The sequence below is a fragment of the Nerophis lumbriciformis genome, linkage group LG29 (assembly GCF_033978685.3).
Source record: "Nerophis lumbriciformis linkage group LG29, RoL_Nlum_v2.1, whole genome shotgun sequence".
In the NCBI taxonomy this organism is placed as follows: Eukaryota; Metazoa; Chordata; class Actinopteri; order Syngnathiformes; family Syngnathidae; genus Nerophis; species Nerophis lumbriciformis.
The window spans coordinates 24,589,761-24,607,239 of record NC_084576.2 but is presented as its reverse complement, the minus strand read 5'-3'; the positions used below and the strand labels follow the sequence as shown (position 1 = coordinate 24,607,239).

The window sequence follows — 17,479 nt, the reverse complement described above, 5'->3', positions numbered from 1 at the left end:
CCGCGAAAAATAATTCACCTGTCCGCACACGTCACTTTTCTTCTCGTCACGCGCAGACCAGCCCCCTTTTCCCGCCTCTGTGGAACTTGGTGAGCCCCCTCCCACCCCGCCAAAACACCGCATCTTGGCGGGAGAGATGAGCGGCGGGGGCTACCGAGTCACGACGAGGGCGGGGGCGGGGGGCTGATGCGCCCCAGTGACCTGGCGTCGGTCCACGGAGGAGAACCGGACACCCACCACAGGTGAAGGAAGTGACGTCACCTTCTTGGCAAATTGCTGCCTTGGCGCGAGAAAGGTCCGCGGCGGCGCGGGAAAAATCTTGCTCGTGCTGCGGACGGAAGCAGGTAAGTGAACGCACCGTTCCGCTGCTCTGTGTTGCGTTCAGGGACACATTTGGAGCCTGTTGAGGGTGCAGCTTGTGTTAATATTGTGATATTTCGCTGAAGAAAAAAACAACACATTTTGTTATGATGACGAACACATTGCTCCACAGGTGTATTGATGACATCTTGTTGATCACACGAGTTGAGTGTTATTTTTTTTCCCGTGAATTAATCACAGACAAACATTTTCTATTTTTATTGGACATAATGAAATGTAAATGACTGTAGTGAAAATATTCATATTGCTGTAAATAATCATGATTCATGTGCGTGTTCATCCGGGTCTTTACAGGACGTTTGTTGATGTAATATTTGCAGATTTGTATCTTCTAATAACTTATTATTATGTCATTATTATTATTAAGGTTTCTAGATTTATTAGACATTTAAATGTTATTATGTTTATGTTATTTTATTTATGTTGTGTTAGCTCAAAATGGAAAGAAACCTTGTTATCTTTGGACAGTGCAATAATGTAAATACAACTAATGTGTGAAAAGTACACAATACAATGATTTTGTTGTCTAAAGAAGCAAAAGTTCAATAGATAGAATTATTTATTTTCTGTTGCTAACAAAGTAGAAAGCACCGAATTTTTCATCACACCAGATGCTCCTCTCACCTTTTAGTTTTCTTACACTCTCTCTCACACATTCACACACACACGCACACACACGCACGCACGCACACACACACACAGTACATGTTATAATGTGTAATGTCTTCACATATTGTGATGCATTCAGGGTGTCTAGATCATTTATTGTTTTAGGTTTGAGTATTAGTGTTCAGGTCCACGTATTGGGGATGCGTTCAGGGTTGCGTATTGTGATGCGTTTAGGTTCCATGTATTGTGATTCGTTTGGATTCCATGTATTGTGATGCGTTTAGGGTCACGTATTGGATGCGTTCAGGTTCTCATATTGTGATGCATTCAGGTTCACATATAGTGATGCCTCCAGGTTCACATATTGTATACATGCTCAGATGCGCGTATTGTGATGCATTCCGGTTCACCTATCGTGATGCGTTTAGGTTCCACATAATGTAATTTGGTCAGGTTCACTTATTGTGATGCGCTTAAATTCACATATTGTGATGCGTTCAGGTCCACGTATTGTGATGTGTTCAGGTTGACGTATTGGGGATGCGTTCAGGTTTGCGTATCGTGATGCGTTTAGGTTCCATGTAATGTGATTCGTTTAGATTCCATGTACTGTGATGTGTTTAGGTTTGCGTATTGGATGCGTTCAGGTTCACATATTGGGATGCGTTCAGGTTCTCATATTGTGATGCATTTAGGTTCACATATTGTGATGCATTAAGGTTCACATATTGTGATGCCTCCAGGTTCACATATTGTATACATGTTCAGATGCGCGTATTGTGATGCATTCCGGTTCACCTATCGTGATGCGTTTAGGTTCCACATAATGTAATTTGGTCAGGTTCACTTATTGTGATGCGCTTAAATTCACATATTGTGATGCGTTCAGGTCCACGTATTGTGATGTGTTCAGGTTGACGTATTGGGGATGCGTTCAGGTTTGCGTATCGTGATGCGTTTAGGTTCCATGTAATGTGATTCGTTTAGATTCCATGTACTGTGATGTGTTTAGGTTTGCGTATTGGATGCGTTCAGGTTCACATATTGGGATGCGTTCAGGTTCTCATATTGTGATGCATTTAGGTTCACATATTGTGATGCATTCAGGTTCACATATTGTGATGCGTTCAGGTTCACATATTGTATACATGTTCAAATGCGCGCATTGTGATGCATTCCGGTTCACCTATCGTGATGCGTTTAGGTTCCACATAATGTAATTTGGTCAGGTTCACTTATTGTGATGCGCTTAAATTCACATATTGTGATGCGTTCAGGTCCACGTATTGTGATGTGTTCAGGTTGACGTATTGGGGATGCGTTCAGGTTTGCGTATCGTGATGCGTTTAGGTTCCATGTAATGTGATTCGTTTAGATTCCATGTACTGTGATGTGTTTAGGTTTGCGTATTGGATGCGTTCAGGTTCACATATTGGGATGCGTTCAGGTTCTCATATTGTGATGCATTTAGGTTCACATATTGTGATGCATTAAGGTTCACATATTGTGATGCGTTCAGGTTCACAAATTGTATACATGTTCAAATGCGCACATTGTGATGCATTCCGGTTCACGTATCGTGATGCGTTTAGGTTCCACATAATGTAATTCAGTCAGGTTCACTTATTGTGATGTGCTTAAATTCACATATTGTGATGTGTTCAGGTCCACGTATTGTGGTGCGTTCAGGTTGACGTATTGGAGATGCGTTCAAGTTTGCGTATCTTGATGCGTTTAGGTTCAATGTAATGTGATTCGTTTAGATTCCATGTACTATGATGCGTTTAGGTTTGCGTATCGGATGCGTTCAGGTTCACATATAGGGATGCGTTCAGGTTCTCATATTGCGATGCATTCAGGTTCACATATTGTGATGCATTAAGGTTCACATATTGTGATGCGTTCAGGTTCACAAATTGTATACATGTTCAGATGCGCGCATTGTGATGCATTCCGGTTCACGTATCGTGATGCGTTTAGGTTCCACATAATGTAATTCGGTCAGGTTCACTTATTGTGATGCGCTTAAATTCACATATTGTGATGTGTTCAGGTCCACGTATTGTGGTGCGTTCAGGTTGACGTATTGGAGATGCGTTCAGGTTTGCGTATTGTGATGCATTCAGGTTCACGTATTGTGATGCGTTTAGATTCCATGTATTGTGATGCGTTCAGGTTTACGTATTGTGTTGCGTTCAGGTTCACGTATTAGGAAGCGTTTTAAGTTCACATATTGTGATGCATTCACCTGTTGTGATGTGTTCAGGTTCCCATATTGTGAGGCGTTCACCTGTTGTGATGCGCTCGGGTTCACATATTGTGATGCCTTTAGGTTCCCATGTTGTGATGCGTTCAGGTTCCCATTTTGTGATGCGTTCACCTGTTGTGATGCGTTCACTTGTTGTGATGTGTTCAGGTTCACATATTGTGATGTGGTCCCATATTGTGATGCATTCCGGTTCACATATTGTGATGTGTTCAGGTCCACGAATTGGGATGCATTCAGGTTCACATGTTGTGAGGCATTCACGTATTTTGATGCGTTCCTGGGTTGTGATGCGTTCAGGTTCACGTATTGTGATGCGTTCAGGTTCTCATATTGTGATGCATTTAGGTTCACCTATTGTGATGCGTTCCGGTTCACATATTGTGATGCCTTCAGGTTCACATATTGTATGGATGTTCAGGTTTGTGTATTGTGATGCGTTTAGGTTCCATATAATGTGATTTAGTCGGGTTCACTTATTGTGATGCGCTTAAATTCACATATTGTGATGCGTTCATGTTCACGTAAGACGTTACTTTCGGTTTCACGTATTGTGATCCGTTCATCTGTTGTAATGCGTTCAGGTTCCCATTTTGTGATGCGCTCACATGTTGTGATGCGTTCGTGTTCCTATATTGTGATGTGTTCAGGTTCACAAATTGTGATGTGGTCCGGTATTGTTATGCGTTCAGGTTCCCATATTGTGATGCGTTCAGGTTTACGTTTTGTGGTGCGTTCAGTTTCCCATATTGTGATGTGTCACCTAATCTGATGTGTTTAGGTTCCCATGTTGTGATGCGTTCAGGTTCCCATATTGTGATGTGTTCATCTGTTGTGATGCATTCAGGTTCATATATTGTGATGCCTTCACCTATTGTGATGCGTTCACCTGTTTTGATGCGTTTAGGTTCACATATTGTGATGCATTCACCTATTGTGATGTGTTTAGTTTCCCATGTTGTGTTGCATTCAGGTTCCCATTTTGTAACACGTTCACCTGTTGTGATGCGTTAAGGTTCCCATATTGTGATGCGTTCACTTGTTGTGACGTGTTCAGGTTCACATATTGTGATGTGGTCCCGTATTGTGATGCATTCAAGTTCACATATTGTGATGCTTTCCTGTATAGTGATGCGTTCAGGTTCACATATTGTGATGCGTTCAGGTTTACGTTTTGTGATGTGTTCACCTATTGTTATGCGTTCACATGTTATGATGTGTTCAGGTTCCCATATTGTGATGCGGTCACCTGTTGTGATGCGTTCAGTTTCACATATTGTGATGCGTTCACTTATTGTTATGCATTCACCTGTTGTGATGTGTTCAGCTTCCCATATTGTGATGTGTTCAGTTGTTGTGATGCGTTCAGGATCACATGTTGTGATGTGGTCCCGTAATGTGATGCATTCAGGTTCACATAATGTAATGCTTTCCCGCATTGTGATGCTTTCAGGTTCCCATATTGTGATGCGTTCAGGTTTACGTTTTGTGATGCGTTCCCCTATTGTTATACGTTCACCTGTTGTGATGTGTTCAGGTTCCCATATTATGATGCGGTCACCTGTTGTTATGCGTTCACTTCTTGTGATGTGTTCAGGTTCCCATATTGTGATGCGGTCACCTGTTGTGATGCGTTCAGGTTCACATATTGTGATGCGTTCAGGTTTAGGTTTTGTGATGCGTTCACTTATTGTTACGCATTAACCTGTTGTGATGTGTTCAGGTTACCATATTGTGATGCGTTCACCTTTTGTGATGTGTTCAGGTTCGGATTTTGTGATACATTCAGGTTGCCGTATTGTGATGCATTCAAGTTCCCATTTTGTGATGTGTTTACCTGTTGCGATGCGTTCAGGTTCACATATTGTGATGCGTTCCCGTATTGTAATGCGTTCAGGTTCCCATATTGTGATGCGTTCACCTGTTGTGATGTGTTCAGGTTCACATATTGTGTTGCGTTCAGGTTCACATACTGTGATGCGTTCAGACTCCCATATTGTGATTTGTTCAGGTTTACTTTTTGTGATGCGTTCACCTGTTGTAATGTGTTCAGGTTCTCATATTCTGATGGGTTCACCTGTTGCGATGCGTTCAGGTTTACGTTTTGTGATGCATTCACCTATTTTATTATGTGTTCACCTGTTGTGATGTGTTCAGGTTCCCATATTGTGATGCGTTCACTTGTTGTGATGCGTTCAGGTTCACATATTGTGATGTGTTCAGATTTACGTTTTGTTATGCCTTCACCTTATGTGATGTGTTCAGGTTCCCATATTGTGATGCGTTCACCTGTTGTGATGCGTTTAGGTTCACATATTGTGATGCGTTCAGGTTCACATATTTTGATGCGTTCGCCTATTGAGATGCGTTTAGGTTGCCATTTTGTGATGCGTTCACCCGTTGTGATGCATTCAGGTTACCATACTGTCGCGATGCGTTCAGGTTCCCATATTGCGTGTTCATGTGGTGTTTGTGTTGTGTTCCAGGAAGCCTGTAAAGGAGGACTTCGAGGAGGAGATGTTCCACAACAGAAGAAGAAGCCCAGAAGAACCTCCAGGTTTTCAGGTGTAGTGATCCAGTATTTGGACTCTGGGTGCCTCCATGGTCCCGCTTGTCTCCACCTCGCCGCCCTGCCCGTGTGTTGACGTCCTGCAAGATGGCGCCGGCTCGGAAGCCGCTGAGCGCCACGTGTCGCCACTTCCTGTCTCTGCTGATACTGAACGGCTGCTGGCCGCCAGGCTCCGCCTCCCAGAAGAGCGCTGCCGGCGCCGACCCCCAGCAGCCCTTGGCGGAGTACGCCCACTCCATCCGACTGGACGGCGACCTCATCCTGGGGGGGCTGTTCCCCGTGCACGCCCGCGGCGAGCGAGGTCTGCCTTGCGGCGAGCTGAAGAAGGAGAAGGGGATCCATCGGCTGGAAGCCATGTTGTTCGCCATCGACCTCATCAACAAGGACCCCGAGCTGCTGCCCAACGTGACGCTGGGGGCGCGCATCCTGGACACGTGCTCGCGCGACACCTACGCCCTGGAGCAGTCGCTCACCTTCGTGCAGGCGCTCATCGAGAGGGACGCCTCCGACGTGCGCTGCGCTAACGGCGAGCCGCCCGTCCTCGCCAAGCTGGACAAGGTGGTGGGCGTCATCGGGGCGTCGGCCAGCTCCGTCTCCGTCATGGTGGCCAACATCCTGCGCCTCTTCAAGGTACCGCGCTTCATTGTTAGCATTGACTCCTTTGGCTCTCATGGCCGTCCTTGTGCTGCCTGATGTGCTAAATACAAGCAGTCCTGCAGCGTGTTTACTTGCGTGTGATATCATGTGCGATACAAGCAGTCCTGCAGCGTGTTTACTTGCGTGCGATTACATGTGCGATACAAACAGTCTTGCAGCGTGTTTACTTGTGTGCAATATCATGTGCAACACAAGTAGTCCTGCAGCGTGTTTACTTGTGTGTGACATCATGTGCGATGCAAACAGTCCTGGGGCGTGTTTACTTGCGTGCGATTACATGTGCGATACAAACAGTCTTGCAGCGTGTTTACTTGTGTGCAATATCATGTGCAACACAAGCAGTCCTGCAGCGTGTTTACTTGTGTGTGACATCATGTGCGATGCAAACAGTCCTAGGGCGTGTTTACTTGTGTGTGATATAATGTGTGATACAAGCAGTCCTGCAGCGTGTTTACTTGCGTGTGATATCATGTGCGATACAAACAGTCCTACAGCGTGTTTACTTGTGTGCGATATCATGTGCGACACAATTAGTCTTGCAGCGTGTTTACTTGTGTGCGATATCATGTGCAACACAAGCAGCCCTGCAGCGTGTTCACTTGTGTGTGATATCATGTGCGATACAAGCAGTCCTGCAGTGTGTTTTCTTGTGTGTGTGATATCATGTGCGATACAAGCAGTCCTGCAGCGTGTTTACTTGTGTGTGTGATATCATGTGCTGTGCGATACAAGCAGTCCTGCAGCTTGTTTACTTGTGTGTGATATCATATGCTGTGCGATACAAGCAGTCCTGCAGCGTGTTTACTTGTGTGTGGGATATCATGTGCGATACAAGCAGTCCTTAAGCGTGTTTACTTGTGTGTGGGATATCATGTACAATACAAGCAGTCCCGCAAAGTGTTTACTTGTGTGTGATATCATGTGCGATGCATGCAGAGTTTTTACTAGTGTGTGATAGCATGTCCGATACATGTAGCGTGTTTACTTGTGTGTGTGTGAGAGTGTTATTAGTAAATAGATTATTTAGTTCAGTATAAAAGGTACAAAACATGTCTAAAAAGTCAAAAGATTTGAAAAATGTAAAAAATAAATAAAAAAGACGAGCGCGGTGAGATTATTTCTGCGCGTGTTAAAGAAAATAATCCTTCAGTAGATAAACCATCAGAAGATTTGCTCTTCAGGCTCGTTTGGATAATTAAAGACATCCACACCCTCCCCTCCCCTCCTCTCCTCCCCTCCTCTCCTCCCCTCCTCATCTCTCTCCCGCTGGAGAAGATCTCCTCGCTCCTCCCGGGAATCTGCTGAAATGTACAACTTCCTGAGCCCAGGCTAGATGGCGCCTACACACCTGCAGGCGGCGTGCTGATGTGGACATCACACACACACAGACACACACACACACACACACATTCTTGTATTTCTTCCCTTCTTGAGACCTGAGAAAAATGCCTACCTCTTTAGGACCACCCTTTCTAGATATATAAAGATTAGTATTTACAACATTAATAATATATTAAAAATATATACATACTATGCAAATATAAAGAATTAGTTGGTATTTCACAATTAAAAGGTCACAATTTCACAAGAAAAACTTAGAATTTTGGCAGTATTATAATAAAAGTCGTCATTTTACTCAACGCAAGTCAAAATGTTACAAGAAAAACTGAACATTTGTGCAATGTTATGATAAAAGTTGGAATTTAACTCAATAACAGTCGCAACTTCACAAGAAAAGTTTAACATTTTGACAATTTTATGAAAAGAGTCGTAATTTTACTCGACAAAAGTCTCAATTTTATAAAAAGAAAAACTTTACAATTTTGGCAATATCGTAATAATAATCTGAATTTTACTCGGCAAAATTATGACAAACGTCATCATTTTACTCCAACAATGTCACTATTTTACCAGAACAACAAAAACAAATTGCCGTTGCTGCGACGGGTTTGGTTTTGGAATTGGATTTCATTAGTGTGGTATTGTTGTGTATTGTTTTGTTGATTGATTAATAAATTCATTTAAAAAAATAAAAATAAAAAAATAAAAAATTGCCAATATTGTGATAAAAGTCCGAATTTTGTATGACAAATGTCACCATTTTGCAGTAAAAAGTAACAATTTTACATAAAAAAAGTCATAATTTTACGAGAAAATGTTGCAATATTACAGAAACAGAAAGAATATGAGAAATTGTTCCCAATTTTTGAAGAAACACACACACACACACACACACACACACACACACACACACACACACACACACACACACACACACACACACACACACATTCTTGTATTTGTTACCTTCTTGAGACCTGAGAAAAATGCCTACCTCTTTAGGACCACCCTTTCTAGATATATAAAGATTTGTATTTACAACATTAATAATATATTAAAAATATATACATACTATGCAAATATAAAGAATTAGTTGGAATTTCACAATAATAAGGTCACAATTTCACAAGAAAAACTTAGAATTTTGGCAGTATTATAATAAAAGTCGTCATTTTACTCAAAATATTACAAGAAAAACTGAACATTTGTGCGATATTATGACAAAAGCAGTAATTTTACTCAATAACAGTCGCAACTTTACAAGAAAAGCTCAACATTTTGAAATTTTTATGAAAAGAGTCGTAATTTTACTCGACAAAAGTCTCAATTTTATAAAAAGAAAAACTTTACAATTTTGGCAATATCGTAATAATAATCTGAATTTTACTCGGCAAAATTATGACAAAAGTCATCATTTTACTCCAACAATGTCACTATTTTACAAGAACAACAAAAACAAATTGCCGTTGCTGGGACGGGTTTGGTTTTGGAATTGGATTGCATTAGTGTGGTATTGTTGTGTATTGTTTTGTTGATTGATTAATAAATTCATTAAAAATAAAAAAATAAATAAAAAAAATAAAATAAAAAATTGCCAATATTGTGATAAAAGTTAGAATTTTGTATGACAAATGTCACCATTTTGCAGTAAAAAAAGTCATAATTTTACGAGAAAATATTGCAATATTACGGAAACAGAAAGAATATGAGAAATTGTTCCCAATTTTAGAAGAAAAAAAAAACACACGCACACACACACACACACACACACACACACACACACACACACACACACACACACACACACACACACACACACACACACACACACACACACACACACACACATTATTGTATTTCTTACCTTCTTGAGACCTGAGAAAAATGCCTACCTCTTTAGGACCACCCTTTCTAGATATATAAAGATTTGTATTTACAACATTTATAATATATACATACTATGCAAATATAAAAAATGAGTTGGAATTTCACAAGAAAAAGGTCACAAATTCACAAGAAAAACTTAGAATTTTGGCAGTATTATAATAAAAGTGGTCATTTTACTCAACGCAAGTCAAAATGTTACAAGAAAAACTGAACATTTGTGCAATATTATGATAAAAGTTGGAATTTTACTCAATAACAGTCGCAACTTCACAAGAAGAGTTTAACATTTTGACAATTTTATGAAAAGAGTCGTAATTTTACTCGACAAAAGTCACAATTTTATAAGGAAACTTTAACATTTTAGCAATTTTATAACAATAATCGGAATTTTACTCGGCAAAATTATGACAAAAGTCATAATTATACTCGAAAAAATGTCACTATTTTACAAGAACAACAGAAAAAATTGCAAATATTGTGTTCAAAGTCAGAGTTTTATATGACAAATGTCACCATTTTGCAGTAAAAAGTAATAATTTTACATAAAAAAGTCATAATTTTAACCCTAACCCTAGAAAAAAAATGTTTGTTGGTAATTGGTTTTTAATCTTCGTTATTTACTTCAAGTTATTACAGTATGTCTCTATATACATATTTATTGTATTTATTAATTTTGGCCAAAGGGGGCGCATTTCAATTTCTTACACACACTTGTTATTTCATATGTTGACCAGAGGGGGAGCACTTTTAAAAGAGAGTCAATGTGAAAAATCCCTCCTTTTTGGGACCACCCTCATTTTGATACATTTCACCACCAGGGGTGCAAATGAGACATTCTCTATTAGATGCAATGGTTTTCTGTTTTGGGAGCATGATTTATGTCATCACTTGTTCACACCTCCTCATATGGAAGCTACTTTTCCTTGTTGATGCCTCAAGAAGGGGAGAAATACAAGAACACACACACACACACACACACACACTGGCAGGCGTAACAAGGACAGAAAGTCCCGTCGACATCACTCGTCTAAAATTAGCAGGAGATGCTTCCAGGCGGGAGGGAGGAGGGCGCCATATTTTCACAAATGGTCACTTTATTAGGTACACCTCCCAACGACTTCCAATGGGAGAAAAAAAAGCATACAAAGCAACAGAAGAGTTTCCCCCTATAAGAAACCATGGCAATAATCTGTTCCAGGGTCAAACTGTGGCCGTCACTAAACATTTAAAATGTGCCAAACCTGCTAAACGTTCTAAATATTCCAAATGTACTAAACATGCTAAATTAGCTAAATATTGTAATTGTCCTGATTGTGCTAAACTTTCTAAACATGCTAAACTTTTTAAACATGTTAAACTTTCTAAACATGCTACACGTGCTAAATGTGCTTAACAAGCCAAATATGCTCAACTTTCAGTTTGTGCTGAATGTACTGAACATGCTAAATGTGCTAGACTTTCTAAACATGCTAAACATGCTACATATGCTATTTATTGTAATTGTGCTGATTGTGCTAAACCTTCTGAAATGCTAAACATGCTGCTAAACTCTCTAAACATGCAAATCTTTTTAAACATTTTTAAAATTCTAAACTTTCTAAACATGCTGAATGTGCTAAACTTTCAAAACATTATAAACATGCTAAAAAGTGCTGAATGTTCTAAACACTATGAACATGCTAAACTTTCTAAACATTGTAAACATGCAAAATGTGCTAAACTTTCTAAACATTGTAAACATGCTAAATGTGTTAATTTTGTAATTGTCCTGATTGTGCTAAACTTTCTAAACATGCTAAACTTTTTAAACATGTTAAACTTTCTAAACATGCTAAACCTGCTAAATGTGCTTAACATGCCAAATATGCTTAATATGCTGCGTTCATGCTCACGTACTGTGACGCATTCATGTTCACATATTGTGACGCTTTCAGGTTCACGTATTACGATGCGTTCATGTTCACGTATTGTGATGCGTTCATTTTCCTGTATTGTGATGCGTTCATGTTCACGTACTGTGACGCTCATGTTCACGTATTGTGATGCTTTCAGGTTCACGTATTATGATGTGTTCATGCTCACGTATTGTGATGCGTTCATTTTCACGTATTGTGATGCTTTCAGGTTCACGTATTATGATGCGTTCATGTTCACGTATTGTGATGTGTTCGGTTCACGTATTGTGACGCGTTCGTAAATTGTGATGTGTTCATGTTCACGTATTGTGATGCATTCATGTCCACGTATTGTGATGCTTTCAGGTTCACGTATTACGATGCGTTCATGTTCACGTATTGTGATGCGTTCATTTTCATGTATTGTGATGCTTTCAGGTTCACGTATTATGATGCATTCATGTTCATGTGTTGCGATGCGTTCATGTTCACGTATAGTGACGTGTTCAGGTTCACGTATTGTGATGCTTTCATGTTCACGTATTATGATGCCTTCATGTTCATGTATTGTGACGCATTCATGTTCACGTATTATGATGCTTTCAGGTTCATGTATTATGATGCGTTCATGCTCACGTATTGTGATGTGTTCATTTTCACGTATTACGATGCATTCATGTTCATGTGTTGTGATCCGTATAGTGTTCAGGTTCACGTATTGTGATGCGTTCAGGTTCACGTTTTGCTATGCTTTCATGTTCACATATTATGATGCGTTCATGTTCACGTATTGTGATGTGTTCTGGTTCACGTATTGTGACGCGTTCATAAATTGTGATGCGTTCATGTTCACGTATTGTGATGCTTTCAGGTTCACGTATTAGGATGCATTCATGTTCATGTGTTGTGATTCGTTCATGTTCACATATAGTGACGTGTTCAGGTTCACGTATTGTGACGCTTTCATGTCCACGTATTATGATGCGTTCATGTCCACTTATTATGATGCGTTCATGTTCACGTATTATGATGCTTTCATGTTCATGTATTTTAACGCTTTCATTTTCACGTATTGTGATGCGTTCATGTTCAGGTATTGTGACGCGTTCATGTTCACGTATTTTAACGCTTTCATTTTCACGTATTGTGATGCGTTTATGTTCAGGTATTGTGACGCGTTCAGGTTCATGTATTGTGATGCTTTCATGTTCACGTATTATGATGTGTTCATGTTCGCGAATTGTGACGCGTTCATGTTCATGTATTGTGACACATTCATGTTCACATATTGTGATGTGTTCATGTTCACTTATTATGATGTGTCATGTTCACGTATTGTGATGCGTTCATGTTCACGTATTGTGATGCTTTCATGTTCACGTATAGTGATGCATTCAGGTTCACGTTTTGTGATGCTTTCAAGTTCACGTATTATGATGCGTTCATGTTCACATATTATGATGCTGTCATGTTCATGTGTTGTGATGCGTTCATGTTCACGTATTATGATGCTGTCATGTTCATGTGTTGTGATGCGTTCAAGTTCACGTATAGTGTCGTGTTCAGGTTCATGTATTGTGATGCTTTCAGGTTCACGTATTATGATGCGTTCATGTTCATGTATTTTAACGCTTTCATGTTCACTTATTATGATGTGTCATGTTCACGTATAGTGACGCGTTCAGGTTCACGTTTTGTGATGCTTTCAAGTTCACGTATTGTGATGCTTTCATGTTCACGTATTGTGATGCATTCATGTTCCCGTATTATGATGCGTTCATGTTCACGTATCATGATGCTTTCATGTTCATGTGTTGTGATGTGTTTATGTTCACGTATAGTGACGTGTTCAGGTTCACGTATTTTGACGCTTTCATGTTTACGTATTATGATGCGTTCATGTTCACGTTCTGTGACGCTTTCATGTTCACGTATTATGATGCTGTCATGTTCACGTATTACGATGCGTTCATGTTCATGTATTGTGATGCGTTCATTTTCACGTATTGTGTTGCGTTCAGGTTTACGTATTATGATGCATTCATGTTCATGTGTTGTGATGCGTTCATGTTCATATATAGTGATGTGTTCAGGTTCACGTATTGTGATGCTTTCATGTTCACGTATTATGATGCATTCATTTTCACGTATTGTGATGCTTTCAGGTTTATGTATTATGATGCGTTCATGTTCACGTATTGTGACGCATTCATGTTCACGTATTGTGACGCCTTCAGGTTCTCGTATTGTGATGTGTTCTGGTTCATGTATTGTGATGCTTTCATTTTCACATATTGTGATGCTTTCAGGTTCACGTATTATAATGCATTCATGTTCATGTGTTGTGATGCGTTCATGTTCACGTATAGTGACGTGTTCAGGTTCACGTATTGTGACGCTTTCAGGTTCATGTATTACGATGCATTCATGATCACGTATTGTGACGCTTTCAGGTTCATGTATTCTGATGCGTTCATGATCACGTATTGTGATGTGTTCTGGTTCACGTATTGTGACGCGTTCACATACTGTGATGTGTTCAGGTTCACGCGTTGTGAGAGAGAAAAAAACAACTTTCAGATCTTGTTGTGCGTCTAGAAGTGATGGAGGAGGGAGGAGGGGTCAGTGAAGTGTCCCTTTATGGGAGGGTGAAGGAAAATAGATAAACATTGTCTAAGTTAATTATATTTATGAATCATAAAATAAATTGTTTGGAGAGTAACATGTCGGCCAAAAGGTAAACGATAAATAAATTAGCGATCTGTGTTCTGTACTTGGAGGTGTTTGGGGTGGAAGAGGAATCGAGTGGAGACCTCAGCCATGATCTTGAGGAATGTATCAGGGCCATAAAAGTGAAGAAATGCATTGCAACATAATTTGGATGAAGACTTTTATTTTGACAAGAGGTGACTAAAATATTGTTTTGAAGATAATTGCACCACTTTTCTTGGGTCCTGTTCACACGTCTAAAGTTCACCTTTTAGCTCAGCAGACGTCAACACGCAGAGTTTGAAAAATAATACATTTCCGCTAAGCAAGTGTTGCGTCAGACCAGTTCTTCCTCCTAGGGAATCTAAGTTACTGGTCAATCCCAAGTTCTTTCGATGACATATATGCTGAGTAAGAAGGACCATCAAGACAGAATAGGAATATTTTCAAGTTTTACTAAAGCTTTAGGAGATCATCTTAACCAATACATTCATATCGGCTACTCTAGTTGATCTGACATTCAAACGGAAAAGCCAACTTCTTGCACACAAAGAAAGCCCCCCCCCCCCCCTCTTGCAACACTGATAAGGAAGATTTGGGGGTTTGGTTTCACATCCCTGATGGTTTAAGACACTAAACAGACAATCTGAAGACAAAGAGAAACTGGTAGAATAGACAAAGGAAAAGTACTAGATACTCTAAACATGGCTATGTAAAAAGAAAGAACTCTTAAACATATATGCATCCTCCACACAAGTTTTGTTTTTTTCACCTCCTGGCTGCTTTGCCTCCTCCTTCTCCTCCCTCTGACATGCCCTTTGTTAGCACTTTGCTGTGTTAGCAGCGAGCGCCTGATTGGGCGAAAAGGAGTCCTCGTTTTCACACGTCTTGGCAGCGTGAGGTGATCTGCACCACCGTGCAAAAATGTACTCCTTAATGATTTTTAACAGAAAAATGTGTTTATGAGCGTGATAAAATGTTGTCATCTTCTTTTTTCTCACTCTTTTCATTTTTAGAGAAGACGCTCGTTTTTCTACTCGAGTCTTTCATGCCATGAAGTAAAAATAACCTCGGACCCGCTCGTCGCTACGTTAGCCTGCCGCGTCATAAAAAAAAACAGGCTTCACTACACACCTTAAAATACATTCTGCCAACTCTTGTCAGTCATTTACAGACAAGTTGTAAGTTTGAACTTTTAGCATTTCTTCAGTGAACATGCTAACGTATATATCGCTGTGCTGGTGTTGCTAACTTAGCATGATGCTAAAATGTAACGATAGCATGTAGCTGACACCGCTGTGTTAATGTTACTAAACTAGCATGATGCTAAAATATAATGGTAGCATGTAGCTCACATAGCTATCTTAGTGTCGTTAACTTAGCTTGATGCTAAAATGTAACAATAGCATGTAGCTGACACCGCTGTGTTTATGTCACTAAACTAGCATGCTGCTAAAATATAACGGTAGCATGTAGCTCACGTAGCTATCTTAGTGTCGTTAACTTAGCTTGATGCTAAAATGTAACGATAGCATGTAGCTGACACCGCTGAGTTAAAGGTACTAACCTAGCATGATGCTAAAATATTTTGGTAGCATGTAGCTCACGTAGCTATCTTAGTGTTGTTAACTTAGCTTGATGCTAAAATGTAACGATAGCATGTAGCTGACACTGCTGTGTTAATATTACTAAACTAGCATGATGCTAAAATATAACGGTAGCATGTAGCTCACGTAGCTATCTTAGTGTCGTTAACTTAGCTTGATGCTAAAATGTAACGATAGCATGTAGCTGACACCGCTGTGTTAATGTTACTAAACTAGCATGATGCTAAAATATGATGGTAGCATGTAGCTCACGTAGCTATTTTAGTGTTGTTAACTTAGCTTGATGCTAAAATGTAATGATAGCATGTAGCTGACACAGCTATGTTAATGTTACTAAACTAGCATGATGCTAAAATATAATGGTAGCATTTAGCTCACGTAGCTATCTTAGTGTTGTTAACTTAGGTTAATAGGGTTCTTACTTTGACATAATGATATAGGTATCAGATATTCAAAATCAATAGTGTTCTTGCTTTGACAGAATATAGATCTCAGATATTTAAAATCAATAGTGTTCTTGCTTTGACATAATATAGGTCTCAGATATTTAAAAACTATAGTGTTCTTACGCTGAAATAAAATAAACAAAAGCAGTAGTGTTCTTGCTCTGAAAAAAAATAAATATTAAAATCATTAGTGTTCTTGATTTGACATAATATAGGTCTCAGATATTTAAAATCTATAGTATTCTTGCGCTAAAATAAATAAAAGCGGTAGTGTTCTTGCTCTGAAAAAAATAAATATTAAAATCAATAGTGTTCTTGCTTTGACATAATATGGGTCTCAGATATTTAAAATCAATAGTGTTCTTGCTCTGAAATAAAATAAATATGAATAAAATAAATAGTGTTCTTGCTCTAAAATGAAACAAATATTAAAATCAGTTGTGTTCTTGCAATGACATACTAATATAGGTCCCAGTTATTTAAAATCAATAGTGTTTTTGCTCTGAAATAAAATAATATTAATAAAATCAATAGTGTTCTTGCTCTAAAAAATGTCATATTCAAATCAGTAGTGTTCTTCCTTTGACATACCAATTTAGGTATCAGATATTTAAAATCAATAGTGTTCTTGCTCCGAAATAATTTAGATATTAAAATCTATAGTGTTCTTGCTCTGAAAAAAATTTAATAATAAAATCAATAGTGTTCCTACTCTGAAATAAATTAAATATTAAAATCAATAGTGTTCTTGCTCTGAAATAAAATACATGTCATTATTAAAATCAATAGTGTTCTTGCTCTGAATAAATGAAAATAGTATTAAAATCAATAGTGTTCTTGCTATGAAAAAAAATACATGTCATTATTAAAATTAATAGTGTTCTTGCTCTGAAATAAAATACATGTCATTATTAAAATTAATAGTGTTCTTGCTCTGAATAAATCAAAATAGTATTAAAATCAATAGTGTTCTTGCTCTGAAATAAAATACATGTCATTATTAAAATTAATAGTGTTCTTGCTCTGAAAAAATTAAATAATATTAAAATCAATAGTGTTGTTGCTCTAAAAAATACATGTCATATTAAAATCAGTAGTGTTCTTCCTTTGAC

At 38.9% G+C, this 17,479-nt stretch overlaps 1 protein-coding gene across 2 annotated transcripts in view; it reads left to right on the top strand.

Annotated features, from left to right (window-relative positions):
• Positions 1-3: 3 nt before the first annotated feature.
• The window catches only part of LOC133572040 (metabotropic glutamate receptor 8-like), a 73,204-nt gene continuing 55,728 nt past the window's right edge, over positions 4-17,479 (top strand). The window contains exons 1-2 of one of the 2 annotated variants that reach the window (XM_061924669.2): positions 4-344; positions 5,743-6,455. In XM_061924669.2, coding sequence (XP_061780653.1) covers positions 5,913-6,455 — 543 coding nt within the window. In that variant the 5' untranslated portion in view covers positions 4-344; positions 5,743-5,912. The remainder of the gene's footprint in view (positions 345-5,742; positions 6,456-17,479) is intronic. The other variant, XM_061924667.2, reaches the window with a different exon arrangement.